Source organism: Corella eumyota, chromosome 7 (assembly GCF_963082875.1).
Source record: "Corella eumyota chromosome 7, kaCorEumy4.1, whole genome shotgun sequence".
In the NCBI taxonomy this organism is placed as follows: domain Eukaryota; kingdom Metazoa; phylum Chordata; class Ascidiacea; order Phlebobranchia; family Corellidae; genus Corella; species Corella eumyota.
Window position 1 is genome coordinate 3,826,386 of NC_137496.1, and position 23,564 is coordinate 3,849,949.

General features: G+C 30.3%; 2 protein-coding genes across 2 annotated transcripts; one reads left to right on the top strand and one right to left on the bottom strand.

Moving 5' to 3' along the window:
• The first annotated feature begins 598 nt into the window (after nucleotides 1-598).
• LOC145759063 (neogenin-like) lies at nucleotides 599-18,371 on the top strand. The gene is made up of 23 exons (XM_082572794.1): nucleotides 599-765; nucleotides 1,070-1,426; nucleotides 2,839-3,162; nucleotides 3,699-3,849; nucleotides 4,962-5,107; nucleotides 5,844-5,992; nucleotides 6,068-6,200; nucleotides 6,690-6,820; nucleotides 7,223-7,373; nucleotides 7,570-7,764; nucleotides 8,848-8,964; nucleotides 9,130-9,321; nucleotides 9,779-9,874; nucleotides 10,307-10,422; nucleotides 13,094-13,274; nucleotides 14,164-14,271; nucleotides 14,528-14,740; nucleotides 15,050-15,179; nucleotides 15,292-15,575; nucleotides 15,956-16,075; nucleotides 16,247-16,375; nucleotides 16,686-16,762; nucleotides 16,838-18,371. The coding sequence occupies exons 1-23, from the start codon at nucleotides 717-719 to the stop codon at nucleotides 16,925-16,927; spliced, it is 3,639 nt and encodes a 1,212-aa protein (XP_082428920.1). The 5' UTR covers nucleotides 599-716; the 3' UTR covers nucleotides 16,928-18,371.
• LOC145759498 (uncharacterized) lies at nucleotides 10,960-12,264 on the bottom strand. The gene is made up of 2 exons (XM_082573336.1): nucleotides 11,534-12,264; nucleotides 10,960-11,462 (listed from the first exon to the last, which is right to left on the bottom strand). Exons 1-2 carry the CDS (start codon nucleotides 12,262-12,264, stop codon nucleotides 11,030-11,032), a joined length of 1,164 nt encoding a protein of 387 aa, XP_082429462.1. The 3' UTR covers nucleotides 10,960-11,029.
• Nucleotides 18,372-23,564: the final 5,193 nt, after the last annotated feature.

Consider the following 23,564-nt stretch of genomic DNA (forward strand, 5'->3'; position numbering starts at 1 on the left):
ATTAAGTGTGTAATTGTTAAACAGTTTTGTCATTTCTAAAGATTTTGGTTTTATTGTATTTACCTTAAGACTTAGCTAATCTTCTTAGCCCAGTTAATTGACACACTTTTGCAATTGTCAATTCCTTCAATAAATTATTTTATGTGGTAATAGTATATACATTTCAAAAAAATATAATTTTTTATACCTTTTTTTATTTTTTTAAATAAACTTTGTTTTTCAACATTGACTTGTTTTTATCGATTTTATTTATTTCTAAATTAAGGGCTGATGACATTAACATTGTTTAATTTTGATAATGCTGCCCTTAAAAATTTGATAAATTTGTTTGTTTTAGGCTGTTATTAAATATTAACCAAAGATTAGCAGGCGTTAATTGAGAACTTAAGCTCTGTAGAAATTTTTTTCAAAATTATCACGAAATGTTTTGTATTAGCCATGTGCTTGAAGATATTTTAGATTTAAAAAATTATTTAATTTGCTTTATTAACTGCCTACAAAAAGTTATATATTTGCTCATGGATTTTAAATTTAGATTGTTTATATTTTGTATTTACTTTAAGTAATCTAATTTTAATAGTTTTGTATTTACAGATAAAATGCAGTAATTTAGCATTAAGTTATTAAAAAATATAAAAAAAGTTGTGTAAAAGATTACCTTCGAAAAAAAGCTGACAATTTCTATATGCAATGTGTGTTAGAAAATAATAATAAAGATGCTTTATAAAATTCATTGCTTCGCTTGCCTTTTTGGCCTACTTTCAGGTAATTGAAACCTTATACCAAAGGAAACTAGAAAATTACAGGATATTTCCTATAAGTTACATGCTTTTTATTTGACCTTTGGCAATTGGGTCAATTTGAATTTAAAGTAAATGCTATAAAACACTATTTTTAGTGCCAATTGGCATATTTTTGACAAATTAAATTTACTGAAAATGGTAGGCTATAAATTATTTTAATATAAATTTATTATAATTATTTTTTCAAAATAACAGTTTTTTTAAAAAAATAAATATTTTATTAATATACAAAAAATATTTAAAAAAAATAATTAAATTCATTTCAGAGCTTGTTCATTTGAATAGAGCATCAAGAATTGACTTTATAAGTCAGCCAGTCGACAAAATAATAAATAAAGGAAACCCGCTAATGCTTAATTGCATGATCGGGGAATCCGCAAATGACTCTTTTAACAAAAACAATGCCGTACCATTACCATCCAACGTAACATGGTTTAAAGACGGCATCCCACTTTCATTTTCTGGGATTTTTGGTGTAAAGACCAAATTTCTTAACGGAAGTATGTTAATATCAAGAACATTTTATCAAAATGTAAATAACACTGACAGTGGAAAGTATTATTGTATTTCGAAATATCAATCAACAGTACTAAGAAGCAGGGAAGCAGAAGTCAAGTTTGCGGGTAGGCATTTTTTTATTGGCACTGCATAATATGCAAAAATTTTTATTTTACTGCCTTGCCACATCAGGTTATTGCTCTGTCTCAATTTTTATGGCTTTGTAAGTGGTTTATGGCCTTGTTTTATGACAATATGTCATAAGCCTTAAAGGATTATGAGAAAACAATATTAGTTTGTACTTCTAGTTATTAAGTTGTTATATACACACACCACAACATAAGGCCTATTGATGATTTCAGTAAAGTGCTTTGCATATTGTGTTTTACAGTTTATAATAAAACGTTTTAAAAATAGCATTATTAAGCTGTTAAAATTATATTCCCAAAAGAGTACGGCTTCAATATGTTGTCATTTAACTGAAATTGATTGATGGCTTCAAAAAAAACAATGTGTATTCTTTGTTAATAGTTAATAAACAATACAGGTTGTAGTTCTAGGTAATAATAATTGCTGGGGTAATTATTTATGGTTAATATTTGTTAGGTAACTTGAGTAGTTGATTAATGCTAATTGGTGAGTGTGGTTTTTAAACATTTTCTGCTTTGAAGTTCATGTTGTTACATCACACTTGGAAATATGTGCGAAGCGCCAAAAACAACACATTTCACCTTCTGTTGTTAAGGCATGCGTGATTACCAAGCTCCTACACAAACATTTATATGCCTTGTCCAAACAAAACCAACCGCTATTACATTTGCTGGTTTGGCCCATTATGGCACAGAGCAGCACAGGATCAATACAATCTTTGTTACAGCCCATTAAATGCCTCAATCCCTTGTCAATTCCCCTTAAGCCTTATGTGTTTAGTTTTTGACTGATTTTAGCCTAAAAGAGATAGGGTGGCTAAACTAATTTATATTGACGGTTTTTTATATCTTTTTTATATAACGGATTTCTAAAACAGATTAGGCTTAGGAGCCACTTATAATGTTTTGTTGGTGATTTATGCTATAAATGTATTAAAAGTAGTGTGATGCTTTTAAAAATAAAAAAGGGTCAAACTGGAAAATTTAACATTGAGTTTTAACAAAATTTTTAAAGTGCTAAATTACAGGAATCTGAATTATATTCACAAATAAAAACATATTTTTTATTATCTGCAATTGACAATTTTTTTAATATGATCTTTAATTTTTTTATTGTATAACTTTGTGCCAGATGTGTTTATTTTATTATAATGTAAAAGTAATTGTTAGGATGTGGTATATAATTAACACTTTTATGGTTTCATTGTTTTCTTCAATTAACTTTAATTGCTGGGTGTAAGGATGAATGCAACAGTTTAACAGTCTGCTCAGTTGGAATTTTCTTGTCTTTTGTTGTTTAATTTGAAAATTAAAAGGGATATTGATTATAATAGTGTACATATTTCTAAGTTTGCAAAATAAATTTTATTATTTTAATTTTTTTTTAGTTTTTGGTCGATTTTTGAAGCAGCCCCAATCTACCTCCAAATATCCGGGCGAAATTCATCATTTTAATTGCGCTTTCGCATTCACGTCACCCAAACCCACCATATCATGGTTCAAAGACAATATAAATATCGGAAATAATACAAATTACGATGTAGCATGCAGTAAAAACAACACGCTGCCTAATCCAAGGGTCTTAGTCTTGCCGAACGGCGACTTAGAAATTCAAGAAATTGAATTTAGTGACGAGGGTTCATATTTCTGCACTGGGAGCAACTCGGTAAAAGCCAAACAAAGTAAAGACGTTAATCTGAGGGTGAAATCAGGTGCGTACAAGATTTTTTGTTGGTTTAAGTGGCTTTCTCTCTCTTATTATTTGGTTTATTTGCCTAGCAAACTTGTTTGCATTAAAAGCATCGCGCTGGGTACTACATGATTTAATGTCTGTCACTTGGCTAGTCCGTCACTTAAATCACTTTTACGATGTACTTGTTTGTTATTATTAATAATATGGGACGGTCAATTTGTTTTTATTTGGTGTCCTATAACTTTTACTGGCATAATATTTACATTAAGTTATATTTTATATGCAAAATAAAAAAATTGTTGCTAAAACTTAATTTAAACTTTCTAGAAATGGAAAAATTGTTAATTAAGTAATTAAAGGCTAACCTATTTAACTTAACACTATAATTTGTTGTGGAAGGGTATTAATTACATCATTCTTACACTCATGTATATAAACTAAGATGTAAATGGCTGCAATTTAAATGCAGAATGTTTATCACTTTAGCAGAAAGGCTTGGTGTAATTCTGAATCACCTAAATTAGGTCTTTATTTAATTTCTTTCATTTTGATTAGGATCACCTATTGAAAAGACCTCATTAAGTGTCTCAACACCGGTTAACAAGACAGTTCTACTCGGTGAAACCACACATTTAAGTTGCCTCGCTGACGGATATCCAATTTCAACTATAGTTTGGTATAAAAATGGTCAGGAGTTAAATTACAGGTACGACAAGTTGGCCCGGTAAGATAGCTCTTTTGTAGCTGATTTCAATTATACCACTTACGCGCTCGGACAAGTGTTTAGATAATTATACTTTTTTCTATGCCCACTTACAGAAAAAGTGACTCAAAAACACGGTTTTCTAAGAAGCTTACAATTCAGAAATCTTTAATTTCTAATTTAATTTTAAACAAACACTTCGTAAAAAATAAAGTAAAATTTTTTGATTTTTTTTTTTTTACAAAACTTGCAAGATGTTTTCCAATTTCTAACTTATGTTAGTTAGACGCAAACATCCTAGTTTTAAAGAATAATTGGGCAGGTAATTGGGCAATTACTGATAAAGGGAATGGTAGTATAAGATTACAATCCCATTATAACATTATAAAATGTTTGATTTCGTGTCAACATTGGTTATTTAAGATTTTTATAAATGTTATTTTTATTATTCACATTTATTATTTTTTTATAAAAAGTTGTAGCTCGGATTTAATCAATATTATTCTGTTTATAGTACTTGTCATCAAGAAATAGGTCAATCATTTTGTATGTTATTATTGTATAACACCAAAAACCCTTTGTTTATTTTAAGCCTATTTATCCGATAAAAAAAACTGGTTTGGACTAAAAGTGAATGGATTTATTCTAAACAAAAAAAAAATACTTAATAATAAAAATAATTTTGTATTTAAAAATAACATTTTTTATTGGACTTGAAACATCGTAGATTTAAAAACAACGTTTTTTAAGCATAAGTATTTATTACACTACATAACCTACCATGTTTTTATACCATTAATCTTACCCTATTCCCAAAAAATAATTAATAATAAAATTAATCTTGTATTTAAAAATTTTTTTTTTTTTGGACTTGAAACATAGTAAATTTAAAATAACGTTTTTTAAGTTTAGGTATTCATTACACTACATAGCATGTTTTTATACCATCAATCTTACCCTATTCCCATGGCTTTACTGCTATGCTTATGATAAGCCCACTTAACCCTATATAGACCCTGTTTCTAATCATACCCTTTTATGCCGCAGACCCATAACCAAGTACACAGCGTTACGAGGTGTTATTATCGCTCTATTTAAAATTCCTTTTATTTTAGCTCCTTATGCAACAAGTTTTCAAAAATCGGCCAAGGCACTCTTCTAGTGAGGAATGTGACGAGCGACGACGCTGCCAAATATTCCTGTGAAATTAGGAACACGAACTCACAACCACAGCTGTTTCATGTTTATGTCCAAGTATCAGGTAACTTAAACTTGAAATTGTTTTGACCCATGTGTATAGGGTCTAAAATTTGTGTTGCAATTTGTTATGGCTTGGTCTTTCGATGACTATTCTCTTGACTACACATTAAATATGTTAATTTGATTGACTGGTATTAATAAATTAACCAGTTTTAGATTACATTTTACCCTTTTCAAAAAAAATAAATTGCAATTTACATTTGAAAAAGTTAAATTTTTTTTGTAATATATATACATATTTTTTTAAATCTGTTTATAAGCTTTGTGTTTAAGCTTTATACAACTACAGAGCCAAAAATGCTATTTACCGTCATTGTAGTATTATATTTCAGCCCCCTTTTTTAAGAAGTGGTTTAAAAAAGGTTTAGGGTTCATTTTTCTTGTAAGGCTATTTAGTGCAGGCGGTACATCAAAACATTATGCTTTTAAGCCCACTAGCTTTGGAATATAATATCCTTGCACTAACTACATAAATGTAAATGGCCTGCCTAAAAACAACCAGTTTCTTTGTCAATTTTAAATATTCAATGTTATCTATATACTGGTTGATGTAGAATACTAATTGCTTCTGTAAGTGATTTTTGAAGTATTGACACTTTAATTAAAAACGGATATTTGTTTATTTATAAGTACTTAATCAATGTGACAATCAAAATAATTGCTTAACAAAGTAAACTAAAAACCGCCTTTTATTTGTTTTTATAAGTCACTAATTTGTATTTATTTTAATGTTGCAGTTCCTCCCTTTTCTGTTGAAACTCCGTCCTATTTCAAATATGCAGCCTTTAATGAAAATTTTAACTTGTCCTGTAATGTATCAGGCAATCCAAAGCCTATGATCCAATGGTATAAAGATGGCCAAATAATAAACAATGCAAATAAAGAGGTAATATCTTTAAAATCAATTGCATCGTCCTATAAATTTTTGAATGTAAGTTGATCTTATAATTACATGTTACAGAATGATATTGTGACTTTGCAAAGTGTTCAAAACACTCGTCAAGGGATATACCAATGCATTGCTACCAACAATGTTGGGTCTTTGCAGAAAAGCATGTTTCTGGCTGTAACAGACGATTCTTTAACATCAACAGGTAATTAAGTTGTTTTTACCTAAAATTAAGAATTTTTAAAGGGCTGGTATTATGAGGGACTGTAAAAGTGTTCTTATGATAAATTCAGATTGCTTTTTTTGTTTAATCCTACTCTTAAAAAACTGCTGTTATTTGTCTATCATTAACTTAAATTTGAAACTACATCTTGGGTGGTCTATTAGGAACAGGTGTACAATTAAAGTCAGATTACGTTTGCAATGTTTGTCGAAATTTTAAGACTTCACATCACTAACATCTGCTCAACGTTCTTTAAATCTCGGCATAGAACATCTGGTTGAGGCTTACTATAATCTTTGTTTACGAATAATTAATCTTTAACCTCAGTAGGATGTGTTTATCAATGCTGCTATTACACGGCGAATTATAAATTATAAATATTGATAATAATATGTCATATGATCTTTTAATAAATGTGAAAATTTTTTTTTTTTTAGAGTTTTTTTTTTAACTTATGTAATATTTTTACAGGGTTGGTGAAGGGATTAAATGTAAAGCTTTTAAGTTCATCAACAATTGCAGTATCATGGGATAGCACTACTTTGAACAGAAAATACGAAGTTGTTATGAGAGAAATTTTCGCCCCAAAGAAATATTCTAAGGTTAAATTTTATTTTTTTTATTTTGTTTTAAATTTTTGGTTTAATATAAAACGTAAACTTTAGGCTTTTTAAAAATATGTTTATGTTTTTTAGTTATTTATATGCTGTATACAAATTGATAACAAAACTTTAAACAATTTCTACCAATTAAAATTTAGTTTATAAACATAGTAAACTTTAATGAGCTGTTTTTAAAACAGCATAACCATAAAAATGTGATAATATTCACATAAAAAATCCTTTTTTATGCATTAAGAGTAAAACTGAACAGAAATGCTTGATAATTACACGTCTTCTGTTTATTTGCAATGAACCGAAAGAATCGTGCTTTTGCCCCGATAATTATACCCTTACTGCAATCCCCGAGATAGTTTTACCCAATTTCGGGCTTTGATATTTTAGGTGATTGAGCTGGAAGAGTCTTACAAAGTGTTTAAGGGATTAAAGAAGTATTCAAGATATGGATTTAAGGTTGCAGTCTTGTTTAATAATAATGGAGACGAAATCTCGGGGCCTTTCACTGAGGAGATAATTGTAAGAACTGAAGAAGATGGTACGTCAATGTTGATAATTTATTTTGAACGAAAATATTAAAAAAAATAAAAATTTAATTTTTAGTTTTAAATTACTAATGGCAAACGATTTTAATTAATTTTAAGATCTTTATAAATTTACCTTTTTTTTAAATTTACTATTTTAAAATTTAATTTTTTTTTTCTTTTTTAAAATTAACTTTTTTTATTTTTTAGTACCTGACCAGCCTCCTTTGAATATCAGCGTTGTGATGATTGACAGCTCCAGTGCTCAAATTACTTGGCTCCCACCTCCTGCTTATTCTATTAACGGAGAACTTACCTCATTCAAAATCAAATATAAGACCAGTAGTCAAAAGAAAAGTAGCATAATAACTGTCCCTGGAAATCAAAATAAATATAAACTAACAGGTAGAAAAAAAAATTTTTGTTTTTTTATTTTTAATTTTGTATTTGGAAAAAAAATTGTTTTTGCGATTTGTTTTTTTAATAATTTGAAACTGGAAATTCGAAAAACAATTTCTCTGTTAGCTTAAGACGTAATTAATAATCGACTTTCAGACTTCAAGACGCTTTCTAAGAACTTAGAGATAACCTTTGCTATGAAACACACTAATTAACAAACACCATTTTATGCTAATCACCATTCGGTTAATTTAGCAAACAAAAACTAATAAAAAAGCGACAATTTTAGTTGCCTAATAATCTTTTATCTAAAAGGTTTAATAAGCTATCAATTAGCGATATAGGTTAATAAGGAAACATATAAGGATGTTATCACAATTTTATGACTTTATAATAATTTATGCATGGGACCAATATAATCCTCTTATGAAAGCTTAATTTTTATTAAATTTAATTAATAAGCTTTTGTCTTAAGGATTGATATGTTGCTTTGTGATAAGTCGTTTGCTATTTGCTTTATTGAATAAATATCTTGTAAGAGGTTGAGCAAACACTTAAGATAATCTTAAAATATTTTATTTGCCTGACCTCAAAATTGAATATTAATCACCGAAATGTCAATACACAGTTGCCAATCATGTTTTAATATAAAAAAGATGCTACAAAATTTCGTTACAAATATATATATGTATATATACTTGTTTTTTTGTAAAAAAAATAATTTTTGGGGAAATGAAGCTAATAGTCATTTTTTTTATATATCTTTATCCTCGATGTGGTAAGGGTAACTTCACGACGTAAACATAGAGTAACATCAGTTACCCTGACTCAGTCTCGAGTTGCCTATAGCATGTTGGGATATTATATTAGAGAATTTCCCGGTATTTAAACTGCTGATTAAGTAATGGCTCAGTGGGAGTTCATACTGTTTATAGTGCCTTACTCAAGGTTGCTATTGCATGAGAGCAGTGGGGATCGAACCCAGGATTGCAAGTTCATAGTGACAATACATTTAAATTCTAGTCAATACATAAATTTCTAGATTTGTATTTTTTTTTGTATTATTAAATGCTTAAATTTTTTTTTAAGGTTTAAGTGAGGGAAAAGAATATACAATCAAGTTGCAAGCTTGTACTTCTGTTGGAGCAGGTACTTTGTCCAAGAAATATCATCTTTATTTGCCAAAGGAAAAAGACCAATTTTCAGGTTAACGAAAAACCCAAAAAATTATTAAAAAGCTGTTTGTAAACATGTAACCTAAACATCCTTAGATAAAGTAACATTTTATTTGTTTTTAAAATTTTTTTCAAAATTTTTTTTAATTTTTTTTTAATATTTTGATTAAAATGTTTTTCTTTACAAATGGTACAGAGTCGAGAGCGCCTGGCAAGCCACGCCTGCAACTGATCAAAAAATATACAGACGAGTTAATAATCACTTGGCTCCCACCACTCGAAGACAGCATAGTCAGGGAATATATTATAAGTTGGGGCAGCAAAACGCCCCAAGACAACAAAAAAAGGATTGGGGGTAAAGTTAAGGAGTACAGGATCACAGGACTGGGTGGGTAAAATTTTTTACAATATTGAATAAAAAATTGGTTTTTATAATAAATTTTGCAAAGAGTACTGGTTATAAAGTTTTTATTTAAAACACTTGCTGCTTAAAGTTTGTAGTTACGACTCGCTTTTATCTAATTAAGTTATTAGTGCCTGTTTTTTAGTTGGTTTAATTTTGGTTTTATCATTCATTTTGATACTTCAACCCCCGAGAGATAGATAGTGTCATGCTTAATTTGGTTATTCGAAAAAAAAACTGCTCACAAAATTAATTATAAATTGAGTTACAAAAAATTGTAGTCCATCACTCTAAGATTATGCATGTAATTCCATTAAAAATTTTGCATAAAAGGCCCTTCAAATTTTCCATGTAATCTTATTACATATTGACACTGATAACCTTTGTACATTACATCTTTCTCCAATATGTCCTGACATTAATTAAATAAATTATTTAACAGTACCGGCGACAAAATATTTTATCGGACTGAGAGCGAGCAATAATGCTGGGTTGGGTATGCAAGATTTAGAAGCAGGAAGAACAAAAAGTCGTCAGGGTAGGCACTTGATTGATGAGGCTTGTACTTGAAATTTAATTATACATAATTCACTTTTTTTTCAAAAATGTAAATTAAATTTAAAAACTAAAAACTATATCACTATTTTAAATCAAATATGGTTATAGAAATCCCTTCCCTTTTTTTGGTAATAAATTTTTGAATTGATTTTTGTAATTTTTGACTAACTATACTAGATAAAAATATTTTATAAAAATATTTTATTGTACTTGATTGTACTTTATAAAAATATTTTATTGTACTTGAAATTTAATTATAAATAACACACTTTTTTTATCAAAAATACAAAATTCAATGTAAATTTAAAAACTTTTTCTTTTTTGTAATAAATTTTTAAACCTATTTTTAATTGTATTTACTTAATTTTTTTGCAAAAGGTATTTAACAAAAATCCTTTTTTTTATTTTGTAGAAAATTCGCAAGAATTATTCCCTCCACTTGGGGTCCATATCGACGTCCTTACTTCATCAACTTTAAACGTTTCTTGGCACGATTCGAGAAAGAGAAACGAACCCAGATATTACGTGGTAAGAATTTTTAAACATTTATTAAATTTTTTAAATAAATTTTAATAATAATATATTATGCAATACTATATTTTCTTGGCTTACGCAGTCATTTTAATAACAAATTGGCTGACTCTAATATTACGGATTAAAGTATTTAAATATATTTTCTTTCCCTTTGAAAGAGATTAGGGATTACATATTGGCAGTTTAGACTTATTAAAATACATTTTCGAAATTAAATTTCGAGTTTTAATATGTAATACGACATTGGTTGGGTATTAAATGGTTTTATTTGTTCCTCAAGTTACGTAATCCAGCAATACCGACAGTGAATAAATAATGCCTTAAAAATATAAATGTGATAGTTTTTATCTTTTATTTGTTGAATTAGTGGTATTAGGGACCAATTATGTGATTTTGTTTTCAAGATTTAATCTTGTTTTAAGAATTGGTGTAAAAAAAGGTTGGTTATCTGTTTATTACATCTAAAATTCAAGGGTCCATTCACTATACCATATTATCAACAAAAAATATTATATTTTATTAAATTTCAGTAAGTGTTTTTAAAAAATAGAACACGTTGTTAATATTATTAATTGCGAATTTAATATAATTTAAACTTTATCTAATCACAATTTAATGTGTTAAGTACTCTTGCAACAAAATTGTTTGATTGCGACTGAGGCAACTTGCATTTTTGATAATGAATCCTTGGTTTAATGGTGTTAGAATGTTCTTGATTAATAAGCAATGGTTTTAACATACAATTACACCTCCATTTATTCCCTTGAATATTAACTTGAAGTCCTGTTTGAAACTGCATTGGGTGTCTTGTGAGTAAATTTCTGTGTCTTGAATTTTGTTGGGTAGTATGCGCACTACATGTTGAGAAATCTTGAGGTTGTATGCATGTGATGCTGTTGTGGGTGAGGTCTAGGGTTTGAAGCCGGGGTAAACCAGCAAAAGCATTTTTGTGTATTTTTAAAATTTGATTTTGAGCTAACTTGATTTCTTGGAGTTTACTTCCTTTAGTGATGAATGTAAAATCATGAAGTGTGCTAAAAAAATTAAAAAAGGGGTTTTTTAATGGTGTTTAAATATACTTTTTCCTTTTTAAAATAGACTTTACCTTATTAAATTGTCTTCTAATCGTAATTCCAATAGCTCGTTTAGGAAGAAAAACGATTTTGAATCAATTTTAGTAATTTCATTTTCACTTAAATCAAGCAGCCTTAGTTTGCGAAATGCAGAAACTGGTAAAAACAAATCTTGCTTTCGAATACTTTTTATTCCATTTCTTCTCATCGACAACTCCTTTAGACTATCCTTATACGCCAGGTGGTCGGTAAAATGAAGGCTCCGCAAACTCGTAAATAAATTTTCATCCAAATTTAGTATCTCTAGAATTGGCCAAGCAAAAAGCAGACATTTTGGTAGTTTCTTTAACCGATTTCCGCGCAAGTTCACCTTTTTCAACCTCGGAAAAATTCTTGTAACATGACTGCAAGCCCCTCTGAGGCTTGGAAAGTTTTGTAATCTCTCTTTGCTTGTCAGCAAAATACGATCAATCATGTTATATCGTATTTGAAACTCCTCGAAATATACAGTTGTGTTAATTGTTGAGAAATTTAACGTTGTGAGTTCATTACCGTCAAATGTAAACGACGTCGTCCACTCCGGTATGTCTAATGGTAAGGTCACAAAATCCTGGCTACTACAATCTATTGTATGGATGGCTGCATAATAGTCACAAATACACAACCTGGGACAGGGTAATACTTGCTTAATAAGCAATATTGTTAAAAAGAGGCACAATTTGAGGGCACTTTTGCAGTTGCATTTTTCTATTTTTGAAGTCATTTTTGGTGTTTTTTTGCATGGCAAATTGAAGTTCTAAATAGACAATAGAGGTTATTGTTTAATAAGGTTTCGAATTTCATAACTCAGGAAACGGATTGAAAAAGCTCAAAAATGAACCCTATCTGCCTGTTGACATGCAGTGTTTACCCCAGCTGCTTAACAGGTTAAAAAAGCGCACCGAAATTACTCTTACCCTCATGAAAATAACCCCTAAATACCGCAAAACCCCTGACTGTGCAACTTACACCTATGTTAACCCATTTATTTCACACCTCAGCCATCTATCATTTTCCCTCACCCTTTCTAGCCTTGCTTCTCGCATTGCAGTTGTTTTAGAGGATATTACTCTAAACTGGTGTCGACACGCGTCATTGGAATTCAGAAATTTACCACTTAGGCCGCTTTTTTTTACCCGTAAACACCTGGGACGATATTTTATCCGTTTTGGGGTGTAATTTGCTGCTTTGTAAACATTGTTTTTCAATGTTGGTGGTTTGTAATTGAAGTATAGTTAAACATTATTTCAGCTGCTTTTAAATGGATTTTCGTGATGCTGTCCGTCATTTTTTTACAACAACAAGAAATTGTCACTAATTGATTGGGTCAAAAAATTTTAAACAAATCAAATTTTAAACAAAAAAATAAAAATTAAAGTTTTTTTGTCAGCAAGTTTTTTGTCAAAAAATTTTAATCTAAAAAAGTTAAAATTATTGTTGCAAAGACTGTTTTGTATTTTCTTTATAAACATTTGATAAATAAAACTAACTTATCTAACTTAAATTTAATTAAAAATATTTAATTTTAAATTTTTTTTCAATTTAACTTCCAGTTAAGATACAAGACCAACGTGCCCAGTGAACCCAAAGTTCAGTACTTAAACTCAAGTGAACCAACTTGTTTAATACCTTCCTTGAGACCACACACACAGTATGAGGTAGCAGTGAGGGTGTTGCAGGGTAACAGAGAATCAAGTTGGTCCATGACCGAGACTGCTATGACGTTGCAAGATAGTAAGTAGATTGATTAAGTTGTGGATTTTTTCAATTTTTTGAGGGTGCAAATATATCATAATTAATATTTTTCAGGATTTTCATTGTTATAATATGGTCATAACTCTTAACTAATATTTGCCTGTGATAATTTGCCCACGCACCACAAACAGCAGTTTTATTTAGTATGAACCCTATTAAATTGGACATACATTAAAATAGGCTATATATTGTTCACTAAGTTCCATTATATGTATATAGATGTTTTTTTACTAAAAAATAGCAATTTTGTCATAAAAATAAAAACTGCAAGGTCATGTAGTTTATCGATTTTATTTTTATATTTGCACAAATTTGTATTTTTTTTTGCTCCTTTATCAACATTTTTATATTTTAAACACAGAGGTAAATTTACACTTCAAGTGGTTTAGTAAACAAAATGATACAAATTTTTACTGCTTTTTTTTAACATCAATTTTTTGGTTTCCCTATTAACAAAAAAGTTTTGTGCCAGCGGTCACTTAAATCCCCCTAAGCTTAAAACCAACATAAAGCCTGGTGTTTATAACAACAAAAACCTTGTTGTTTTTTCTCACCAGAAACTCAATGGTCTCTGCTTTATTTCAATAATGTCTGATAACAAAACACAATGACATGTTTTTCATATTTAAATTGAAATTTAACAACAGCCGTTTTTTGTTTAGATAAATTTATATTTGGCTTGCCCTTTTGTATTATGTTATTATAACACCCTTTAATCTAAATAAAAACTTATATTGTCAGTATTTTTGTGTATATTTTAATGAATATAGAGCCTATGCTATTACATTTTAAAAATATCCGCAATTTTTTTTACAAACTTTTAATAAAATATTTTTTTTGTTAAGATTTTTTTAAATTTTTTTAACAGAGCCCGGTTCTGCACCCACTGATCTTACTGTACATGGATTGGAAGGAGATTTAACTTCAGTTCAACTTAACTGGCAGCCTCCCAATCAACCTAATGGAGTGCTTAATGGTAAGTTATTTTAAAGCGAATTGGAATATCATAAGTTATAATTGTCTGATAATTAGGCTGCTGATTGGGTGATAGCTTAACAAAAGCTTGCACCATTTTAAGTGCCTTACTTATTTAAGGGCTCTACAGCATAAGAGCAGTGGAGATCAGACCCAGAACCTCATGTGGTGAAGGCAATTGTTCTGACCACTACACCGCGATGCCATTTACTTAAGTATTATTTTGGCCCAAGTAAATGTAACATTATTTTTTATAGGTTACCTTATCTTCTACACTACGAATGTAAAACACGACATTTCAAAATGGATAATAGAGCCGGTGTTGGACGACCAGTTATCAGCCAAGATAAAGGGACTTACGCCAGACACTCAATATTACTTTAAAGCTCTTGCTAGGAACACATTGGGTGTTGGTCCATATTCTGAAGTAGTAGAATTCCATACTCAAAGTAAAGAAAAAGTAAAAGGAGGTAGGTTGTTTTGATTTGACTGTAAAGTAGGGGCCAGTGTGTGAGATCCTAGGTTCAAATCCCACTGCTTCCTTGTTTAATTTTTGCTAAAAACAATTGATTCAATGTTAAATATAGGTTAATATAATTCTAAAATTGCAAAAGGCGACTTAAGACTAGGTCGGGTTACAAAAATTACTCTAAGATTTGTCTTTAAAATTGTTTTTCTTATATCTAAAATAAATACATTTAAAAAATATTGCAAACTACAAAAAAAACTTTAAAAAAATATATGCCTCACATTATTGCTATTCCTATTCTTTTTTGCAGAACCAGTTGCATGGTCAATGCAGAATTGGATGTATTACGTTATTATAGGAGGGGTGGCTTTACTTGTTATTATAGTTGTTTCTATTGCCACACTTATTATATGCAGAAGCAGAAAGTCTAGCCTCTCAAAGTAAGCCTTTTTTTTTAATTCTATTTAAAAAAAATTTAGATTTATAGCACTTGTAATTTTTAAAAAAATATAAAATTTTGAAGGCCAAAAATTTACTTCAAATTTTTTTCAGAAAAAAGCGTAAGGAAAAACTTGCAAACAGCAAAAACATTGGGATGAAAAAACTCAACACATCAATGCTTTTACCGAACGACCAACACTGGAATAACGGAACAAGATCGGTCCACTCTGGGCAATCCTTATTGAACCACGACCTTAACCATATGGACATGATTGCACAGGAGGAAAAGTATTACCACCCACAGCAGTCCTCTGTTTTTATGGATTACAGATACCCAATGTATAAGCAGGATCGAATGCATGGCATGAACGGAATTCCACATTCTCACACTAGAGGTTAGAAGAGATGTTTAAATAGAATTTGCTACTAATTGTAACATCTCTGAACTAAAAAAGCATGTGGTTTTGGGTGCAGTTTAAAAAGGGTTAAAACCAGGGTACGCACTTTTTTTTCTAAGCTTAAACAGTCGGAGTTGGGTTTGTATAATGTAAACCAGGTTGAGGCAGGGTTTTTGACTTTTTAAATTAAATAAAATTTCTGCTTTTGCTAAACGCGGTGCCCTACCCCCAACTCTCTAAGCTTAGAAAAAAAAATGAGTTGGGTCTATGTTACAATAGTTCTAACTCATTGTATAAATTTACCATATAACTATCAATTAAATTTTCTTCTAAATTTTAGTATGCACAAATCATAAAAAAACAACTTACTTTTCCAGAGAGTGCTCGCTCTATGGGAGGTGACATCTACATCACATCATCCCATCCCTATTCTCATTCCATGTATGGGTCTGAACTTAAACATAGTCCAACTACCCCCGTGGTTGGTTACCCCCAAGGTAAGGAAATTTATTTTAATTTTTATTTAAGAGTGTTTTTTAATTGGTTTTGTTGAGTAAAATTTAGACAGTAAGTGACATAACATGTAGACCTATTGTACTATACTGTAAATTGCGCTAACAATTTCCATGATTTTTTATGTAAATTACACTGCTTTCATTTGTATCTAGACTATACTGGTGATAGTGCTTACGGCAGTGACCACCCGACATTATTACCAACTGAGGAAAGTCCAAGACCAAAGATCCACCAAGTTAAGTTGCAAGACTCTCAATACAGATACAAGTACAGCAACAAAGGTAAACTTTCATATTAAATGTAAATGGTAAAAAAATCAATTTATAAAAAAAAATCAATTTAAACACTCAGAATTAATATTAAAGAGTATTGTAACTTAAGCTTAGTAGACAAAGTTGGTATATGGAACTATATTTATCATATTAAGGCATTTAAAATAAAAAAACAAGCTTCTACAAAAGGCATATGGCTTCTGGCTATTGTTTGTTGAGACCATGTAACAGGCAATTTATCAATAACTTAGCTAGCAAGCTCAATGAGATGCAGTTTAAAAAAAGGCATTTAACTAATTGTCAGATTAATTTTCTTCAGAGCAAGACTCTACATTTGGAGGAAGTAGCTCTTCAACACCTCCTAGTGGTACATCACAGAGCCTAAAAGATAGCTCGGTAAGTTAACAGTGTTATTACTAAACCAATATATTTTTATCAATTTTTTTATAAATTAAAAAATTTTTTTTACAGACTTCGCTAGCTACAGATGAGATAAATGATGCGTTGTTTAATGTCCAGGATGTTATTCGCTCCACGAAAGAAGAAGTTTACGAAAGCTAATACAACTCTTCATCTTTTTTCTTTTGTTGTACAACGCATTCCTAAATGGAGGAACTTACAAAATGAAAAACTGTTTTTCGCTCCAAGTTTTTTTATGAGCTGAAAAACTGGAAAAGTCTTGACCAAAATTTGCCGATAACCTGATAATCGTTTACATACTAACACATTATTCTGCAGGAACAAATATGCATCATTATTTTTGTACATTGTTTTTATTCCTATCTTTCGTAGCATGGGAGTTTTCCTAGTGGTGTGAATTTTTGTGCTGACCTTTTAATCAAGGTTAGTCATTTTTGTTTTTTTTAAGTATTTTTTTCCTAACTACCATTTTCGAAGAGGCTTTGTCAAAATTCCAGACAAACTTTTTATTCAAATCTACCTTATTGCGTTTGCTAGTTTTAAATTTTGTCAAATATTGTAGCATTACAATTGCCACTATTTAAGGGTCTGTAGACTTAAGTAGGTTGTAACTCAAAAAAAAGTATTCACAATACCTAAAAAAGTATTCTTAATTTAAAAAAATATATTCACAATATCAGGAAAAAATACTAAAAAGGTATTTGAAATACAGAAAAAAAAGTTGTTTAGTCTTTTGTTGAATTATATTTTGTTAAATGGTTGAACTATTTGTTAAATTTTTGGGCTGCATTTTTGTTAACAATCATTTTTTTGGTGTTGATCTTCACGAATATCCGAATTTTCTTTTTAATTCTGCTCTGGCTAACATTAAAACACAAAAAAGACATTTTGTCACATACACATCTCGAAGTTAATTAAGGGTGCTTTTTTATTTTAAATTTTTGTCAAAATGCTACTAGGTCTGTAAATTGGGTTCTGAATTTTTTTTTTATTTATTTCTAAAATTATTTTACTTTTTGAATTAATTAATTGTGCTAATGGTGCTAAGTTTAAGGTTGCTATTTTTATTTAAATGATATCATATACGGTACAATATGTGTTACAACTCATCTACTTAGGTTACTTTTCATATAACTTTCGGTTGAATTGTTAAATGTGATTTTATGGTATTGTCTTCCTTGTCAAAATGTTACAGATATTGAAGTGTTTATTTGTTAAAATGTGTTCCTTTTAAAAGTATTCTAGGCTTCAGTATGGTAGATAAAATATATTTTTTCTAATATAATAGTTAATACTATTTGACAAATCTAACTTTAATGTCTTTGTTTTTTTTTTAAACGAACTTATTTTTTGTAAAAAAATGTTTTAATAGCAACTGCCATTCACTTATTGGTGCAGTAAAAATATGAAGATGTGTTTTCTGGCTTTGTTTTGCAGTGTTTAAAACTCTGGCGTCCTTTTTTAGATTTTTTCTTGCCTGACAAAACTGTTTTCTACTTCATACTTAAATAAAAACATCTCATATGGTGAAATTTTAACAACTTGTTGGGAGAGTTGTCAAAAATATAAATATGTCCTCCATAAGTTTTTAGAAAAAAAATGTATTACTATTAATAGATAAAAATGGTAATTATATAAAAATAGGTGACACTTACGTAATCATTTAGATATAACCTTATGCAGTAGAATGCAAATTTTAAACCCAAGGGAATTGCTTTAATTTTAAACCACGATTTTGGGCGAACTGCTTGGAGCTTTAAACAACAACCAAATACAGTAACTCAAGATATGTTTTAATACAGTAACTCAAGATATGTTCTAGTTACTAAAAACAATTCAGGAAGCTATTAGTTGTTCACGAGTAAAGTTATATTATTAAATACCATGCTTTAATTTTCGAAAAATTAAGTTTTTATCTTGGAACACTGACTTTTTATCTGACTGCTGGCATTGCGTAGCCCCAGGTGCATAAACAAATGTAAGATTAATTTGCATGAAAGGACACTTTCCTACTTATGAATGTGCCGTGCAAGGCTATGGTAATATATCGACCTTAAAAGAAATACGAAAAGTATTTGGCCATGAACCTTTACCGTACATTGGACCCAAATCAAAAGGGTCCTTACATTTTTGCAAAAATTTAAACAAGTATGCAATGCATTTTTTAGGAGCAGATAGGTCTGTAGTTCTGCGTACCCAAAGATACTTTTACGAAGTACTTTAAAAAAGATATTTATTTTATATTAATGTTTATACTTTGTAGACGTAAAATAGTATCCAAGCTTTAGAAGTAGAAAGGTGGCAAATAAATGCTTTAGAGTCGCAGAACAAAAGCGTGGCGCTTTTATATACGTATACCTATATTTATTATTTTAATTTATTTTTTATTTAAATTAAATTTTATTTTAACTAATTTTTATTTAAACTTATTTTTTTATTACATTAATTTATTTATATTTTATTATATAATTTGATTATTTCGTGCACATTTAATTGAAATACATTTTATTTTAAACGTATTTGTGAAAAATAAACTTTTGTTCAATATAATTTGTACTGCATTCTTTAGAACGACCTAAAGCGAAAAAGAGAGCTATGCGACAATCCTCTCTATAATAGAACAAACGTAAAATATCGCGTCTTAAGCGCGCTTAGTGCACTGTAGTAAATATTACACAGTAATTACATGCGACGATTTAATTTTTTTCTAAGTCCTAGGATTTGATATGTATGTATGCATTTTTGCAGCGATAAACAAAGCAGCTACGTGGCTCGGTGGTATGTCTCCCGCCTGGAATGCCAAAGGTTCCAGGTTCGAAGTACCGCAAATACACTTTTTATTAAATAAAGGGTCGTATTTGGTAAGATAAGTATTAGGATTCGTAATCAAATTTTAACTTCTCTCAAAGCTCTTCAGTTAGTACTGTCGTTATTCTGTTGTATTCGCATTATCTTCTACTGTATCGTATCTTTCATGTTCAAACCCCGCTGACCCCGTCTTACAAAGGCAAAAAACTTCTTCCGCGAATGCAGGAAAAATTAAGCAGAAAAAAATATTTTATTTTCCGCAAAAATCAAAAGTCAAAAATCGCGAATTTTTTGAAAATTTCGAAAGAAAGGTCAAAAAGTGGTGTTTTTAGCGTTTTTTATCCTCATTTTTGCACAAAATATCAATTTACTCAAAAACTACAAAAGATAGCGCGATGAAACCAAGTTTGTTGAACTCAGCACCTTCCAATACATATTCTGACAAAGTTTCAGTAAAATTGGGTCCAAAAAAATTTTGAAATTTCGAAAAAAAATTTCGACGGGTATTTGCAAGCAAATTTTTTTTAAATTCTAAAATTATTTTTCGAATAAAAAAATCTGAAATTTACAGTGCAGAATTACATAGGCATGCAAAATCGATTGTACTAAACAAAAACTGATAATATGTTGTTTTAATAATTTTTTATAACAATTTTGTGTTTATTTTTTTTTGTTGAACGTATCACACTAATTGTATATATTTTCAGAAAAGCGTATCTTCGCATCGTCCTCGTTAGCTGAACGTTTAAGGCTCTTGACTGCTAGGCAGATTGCTCGGGTTCGAATCCACGCTTGGTAAGTATTAACAAGTCTGGTAAAATCACAATTTTAACAAATTTGATATGCAGGTTAACCTTACAAGAAATGTACGTTTAAAAATTCAGGTCTTGAAGAGCAACCAGCGTAGCTCAAGCGGTAAGTCGACAGACCTGTCCTCGATGAGTCGTAGGTTCGATTCCCATCGAAAATAAGGATAATGAAAATTTAAAGGTAAAAAATTTTTAATAAATATTTAAACATGTGTTTACGCTACAACCTATATACCTTCGAATTCGTAATACTGAAATCGCAGACCTGGTAGCACAGTGGGATAGTCGACATTACAACGTTCGGCGAGGTAGTGGGTTCGATCCCCACTGCTCGAACCCCAGCAAGCCCGTAGCGACTTAGAAGTGTCCAAAAGGTACTTACGTTTTTGACGAATATTTAAACGTTACAACTAACATATATATCCTAGAATTAGTAGTACTAAAAGTGCCGCCCCGGTAGCAGAGTGGGATAGTCGACGTGACAACGTTCGGCGAGGTAGTGGGTTCGATCCCCACTGCTCGGCAGAGACATTGTCGTCTCGAAAGCACTGGTTCGATTCCCGTCGATTGAAATAAAAAATTTATCTCAATCGAAAATAGAAGGGGGGAGGGTGGACAGCCCCCTGGGAAGAAAACAGAGGTGTTTGCTGAATTTTTTTCTGAAAAAAACTACAGCTGTATAAAATGAAGAGAAAATTTCAGCAAAGCCCCCTGTTTTCTTCCCAGGGCGCTGTCTACCCTCCCCCCTTCTATTTTCGATTGAGATAAATTTTTTATTTCAATCGACGGGAATCGAACCCGTGCATGTGAGACGACACTGTCTCTGCCGAGCAGTCGGGATCGAACCCACTACCTCGCCGAACGTTGTCACGTCGACTATCCCACTCTGCTACCGGGGCGGCACTTTTAGTACTACTAATTCTAGGATATATATGTTAGTTGTAACGTTTAAATATTCGTCAAAAACGTAAGTACCTTTTGGACACTTCTAAATCGATACGGGCTTGCTGGGAATCGAACCTCGTACCTTCACGACATTCCGTAGCCGTCTATTCCGATGAGCTATCGTGGCGGTGAAATGAGCATTACAATTCTAAGGGTACGTAGGTTATATTGTAAACACACGTTTAAATAGTTATTAAAAATTATATTACCTTAAAGATTATTTTTTTTCGCAGATCCCTACCTGGGAATCGAACTCACGACTCCGCAACATCAGGTCTACCGACTAACCCACTCGGCTATCGCGGGCGATGTTTAAGTTATACATATTGAACATTACATTGGTTGTAACTTAAGCAAAAGTTTAATTATTTGTTAAAAAAGATATTTATTTTATATTAATGTTTATACTATGTTGACGTGAAATGGTATTCAAGCTTTAGAAGTAGAAAGGTGACAAATAAATGTTCTATAGTCGCAGAACAGAGCTAGTGCTTTTATATACGTTTTCCTATATTTATTATTTTAATTTATTTTTTATTTAAACTAAATTTTATTTTAACTATTTTTTATTTAAACTTATTTTTTTATTACATTAATTTATTTATATTTTATTATATAATTTGATTATTTCGTGCACATTTAATTGAAATACATTTTATTTTAAACGTATTTGTGAAAAATAAACTCTTGTTCAATATAATTTGTACTGCATTCTTTAGAACGACCTGAAGCGAAAAAGAGAGCTATGCGACAATCCTCTCTATAATAGAACAAACGTAAAATATCGCGTCTTAAGCGCGCTCAGTGCACTGTAGTATATATTACACAGTAATTACATGCGACGATTTAATTTTTTTCCAAGTCCTAGGATTTGATATGTATGTATGTATGCATTTTGGCAGCGATAAACAACGCAGCTACGTGGCTCGGTGGTATGTCCCCCGTCTGGAATCACAAAGGTTCCAGGTTCGAGGTACCGCAAATGCACTTTTTATTAAATAAAGGGTCGTATTTGGTAAGATAAGTATTCAGATTCGTAATCAAATATTAACTTCTCTCATAGCTCTTCAGTTAGTACTGTCGTTATTCTGTTGTATTCGCATTATCTTCTACTGTATCGTATCTTTCATGTTCAAACCCCGCTGGCCCCGTCTTACAAAGGCAAAAAACTTCTTCCGCGAATGCGGGAAAAATTATGCAGAAAAAATTATTTTATTTTCCGCAAAAGTCAAAAATCGCGAATTTTTTGAAAATTTCGAAAGAAAGGTCAAAAAGTGGTGTTTTTAGCGTTTTTTATCCTCATTTTTGCACAAAATATCAATTTACTCAAAAACTACAAAAAATAGCGCGATGAAACAAAGTTTGTTGAACTCAGCACCTTCCAATACATATTCTGACAAAGTTTCAGTAAAATTGGGTCCAAAAAAATTTTGAAATTTCGGAAAAAAAATTTCGACGGGTATTTGCAAGCAAATTTTTTTTAAATTCTAAAATTATTTTTCGAATAAAAAAACTGAAATTTACAGTGCAGAATTACATAGGCATGCAAAATCGATTGTACTAAACAAAAACTGATAATATGTTGTTTTAATAATTTTTTATAACAATTTTGTGTTTATTTTTTTTTGTTGAACGTATCACACTAATTGTATATATTTTCAGAAAAGCGTAACTTCGCACCGTCCTCGTTAGCTGAACGGTTAAGGCTCTTGACTGCTGGGCAGATTGCTCGGGTTCGAATCCACGCTTGGTAAGTATTAACAAGTCTGGTAAAATCACAATTTTAATAAATTTGATATGCAGGTTAACCTTACAAGAAATGTACGTTTAAAAATTCAGGCGTTGAAGAGCAACCAGCGTAGCTCAAGCGGTAAGTCGACAGACCTGTCCTCGATGAGTCGTAGGTTCGATTCCCAGCGAAAATAAGGATAATGAAAATTTAAAGATAAAAAAATTTTAATAAATATTTAAACATGTGTTTACGCTACAACCTATATACCTTCGAATTAGTAATACTGAAATCGCAGACCCGGTAGCAGAGTTATCTGTGGGGTCCCCCCCCCCAAAAATTTAAAATAATGTCTTACGATTTTAGCTTAAAATGGATGAGTTATATTACATTTGCTCTTACATCTTATAAACAAATATCTTACTATTTGTGGTGTGTAATAATTTTAAAGAAAATAATTTTAAAAATTTAACTTTTAAGGAAATTT

Bases quoted from the DNA above. Each gene is read 5' to 3' on its own strand.
- LOC145759063 (XM_082572794.1), top strand. From the start codon at position 717: ATGCTTTATAAAATTCATTGCTTCGCTTGCCTTTTTGGCCTACTTTCA. The intron at 5,108-5,843 runs GTAACTTAAACT...TTAATGTTGCAG, and splicing joins TGTTTATGTCCAAGTATCAG to TTCCTCCCTTTTCTGTTGAA. The intron at 9,875-10,306 runs GTAGGCACTTGA...TTTATTTTGTAG, and splicing joins AAGAACAAAAAGTCGTCAGG to AAAATTCGCAAGAATTATTC.
- LOC145759498 (XM_082573336.1), bottom strand. From the start codon at position 12,264: ATGACTTCAAAAATAGAAAAATGCAACTGCAAAAGTGCCCTCAAATTG. The intron at 11,463-11,533 runs GTAAAGTCTATT...TAATTTTTTTAG, and splicing joins TTAGAAGACAATTTAATAAG to CACACTTCATGATTTTACAT.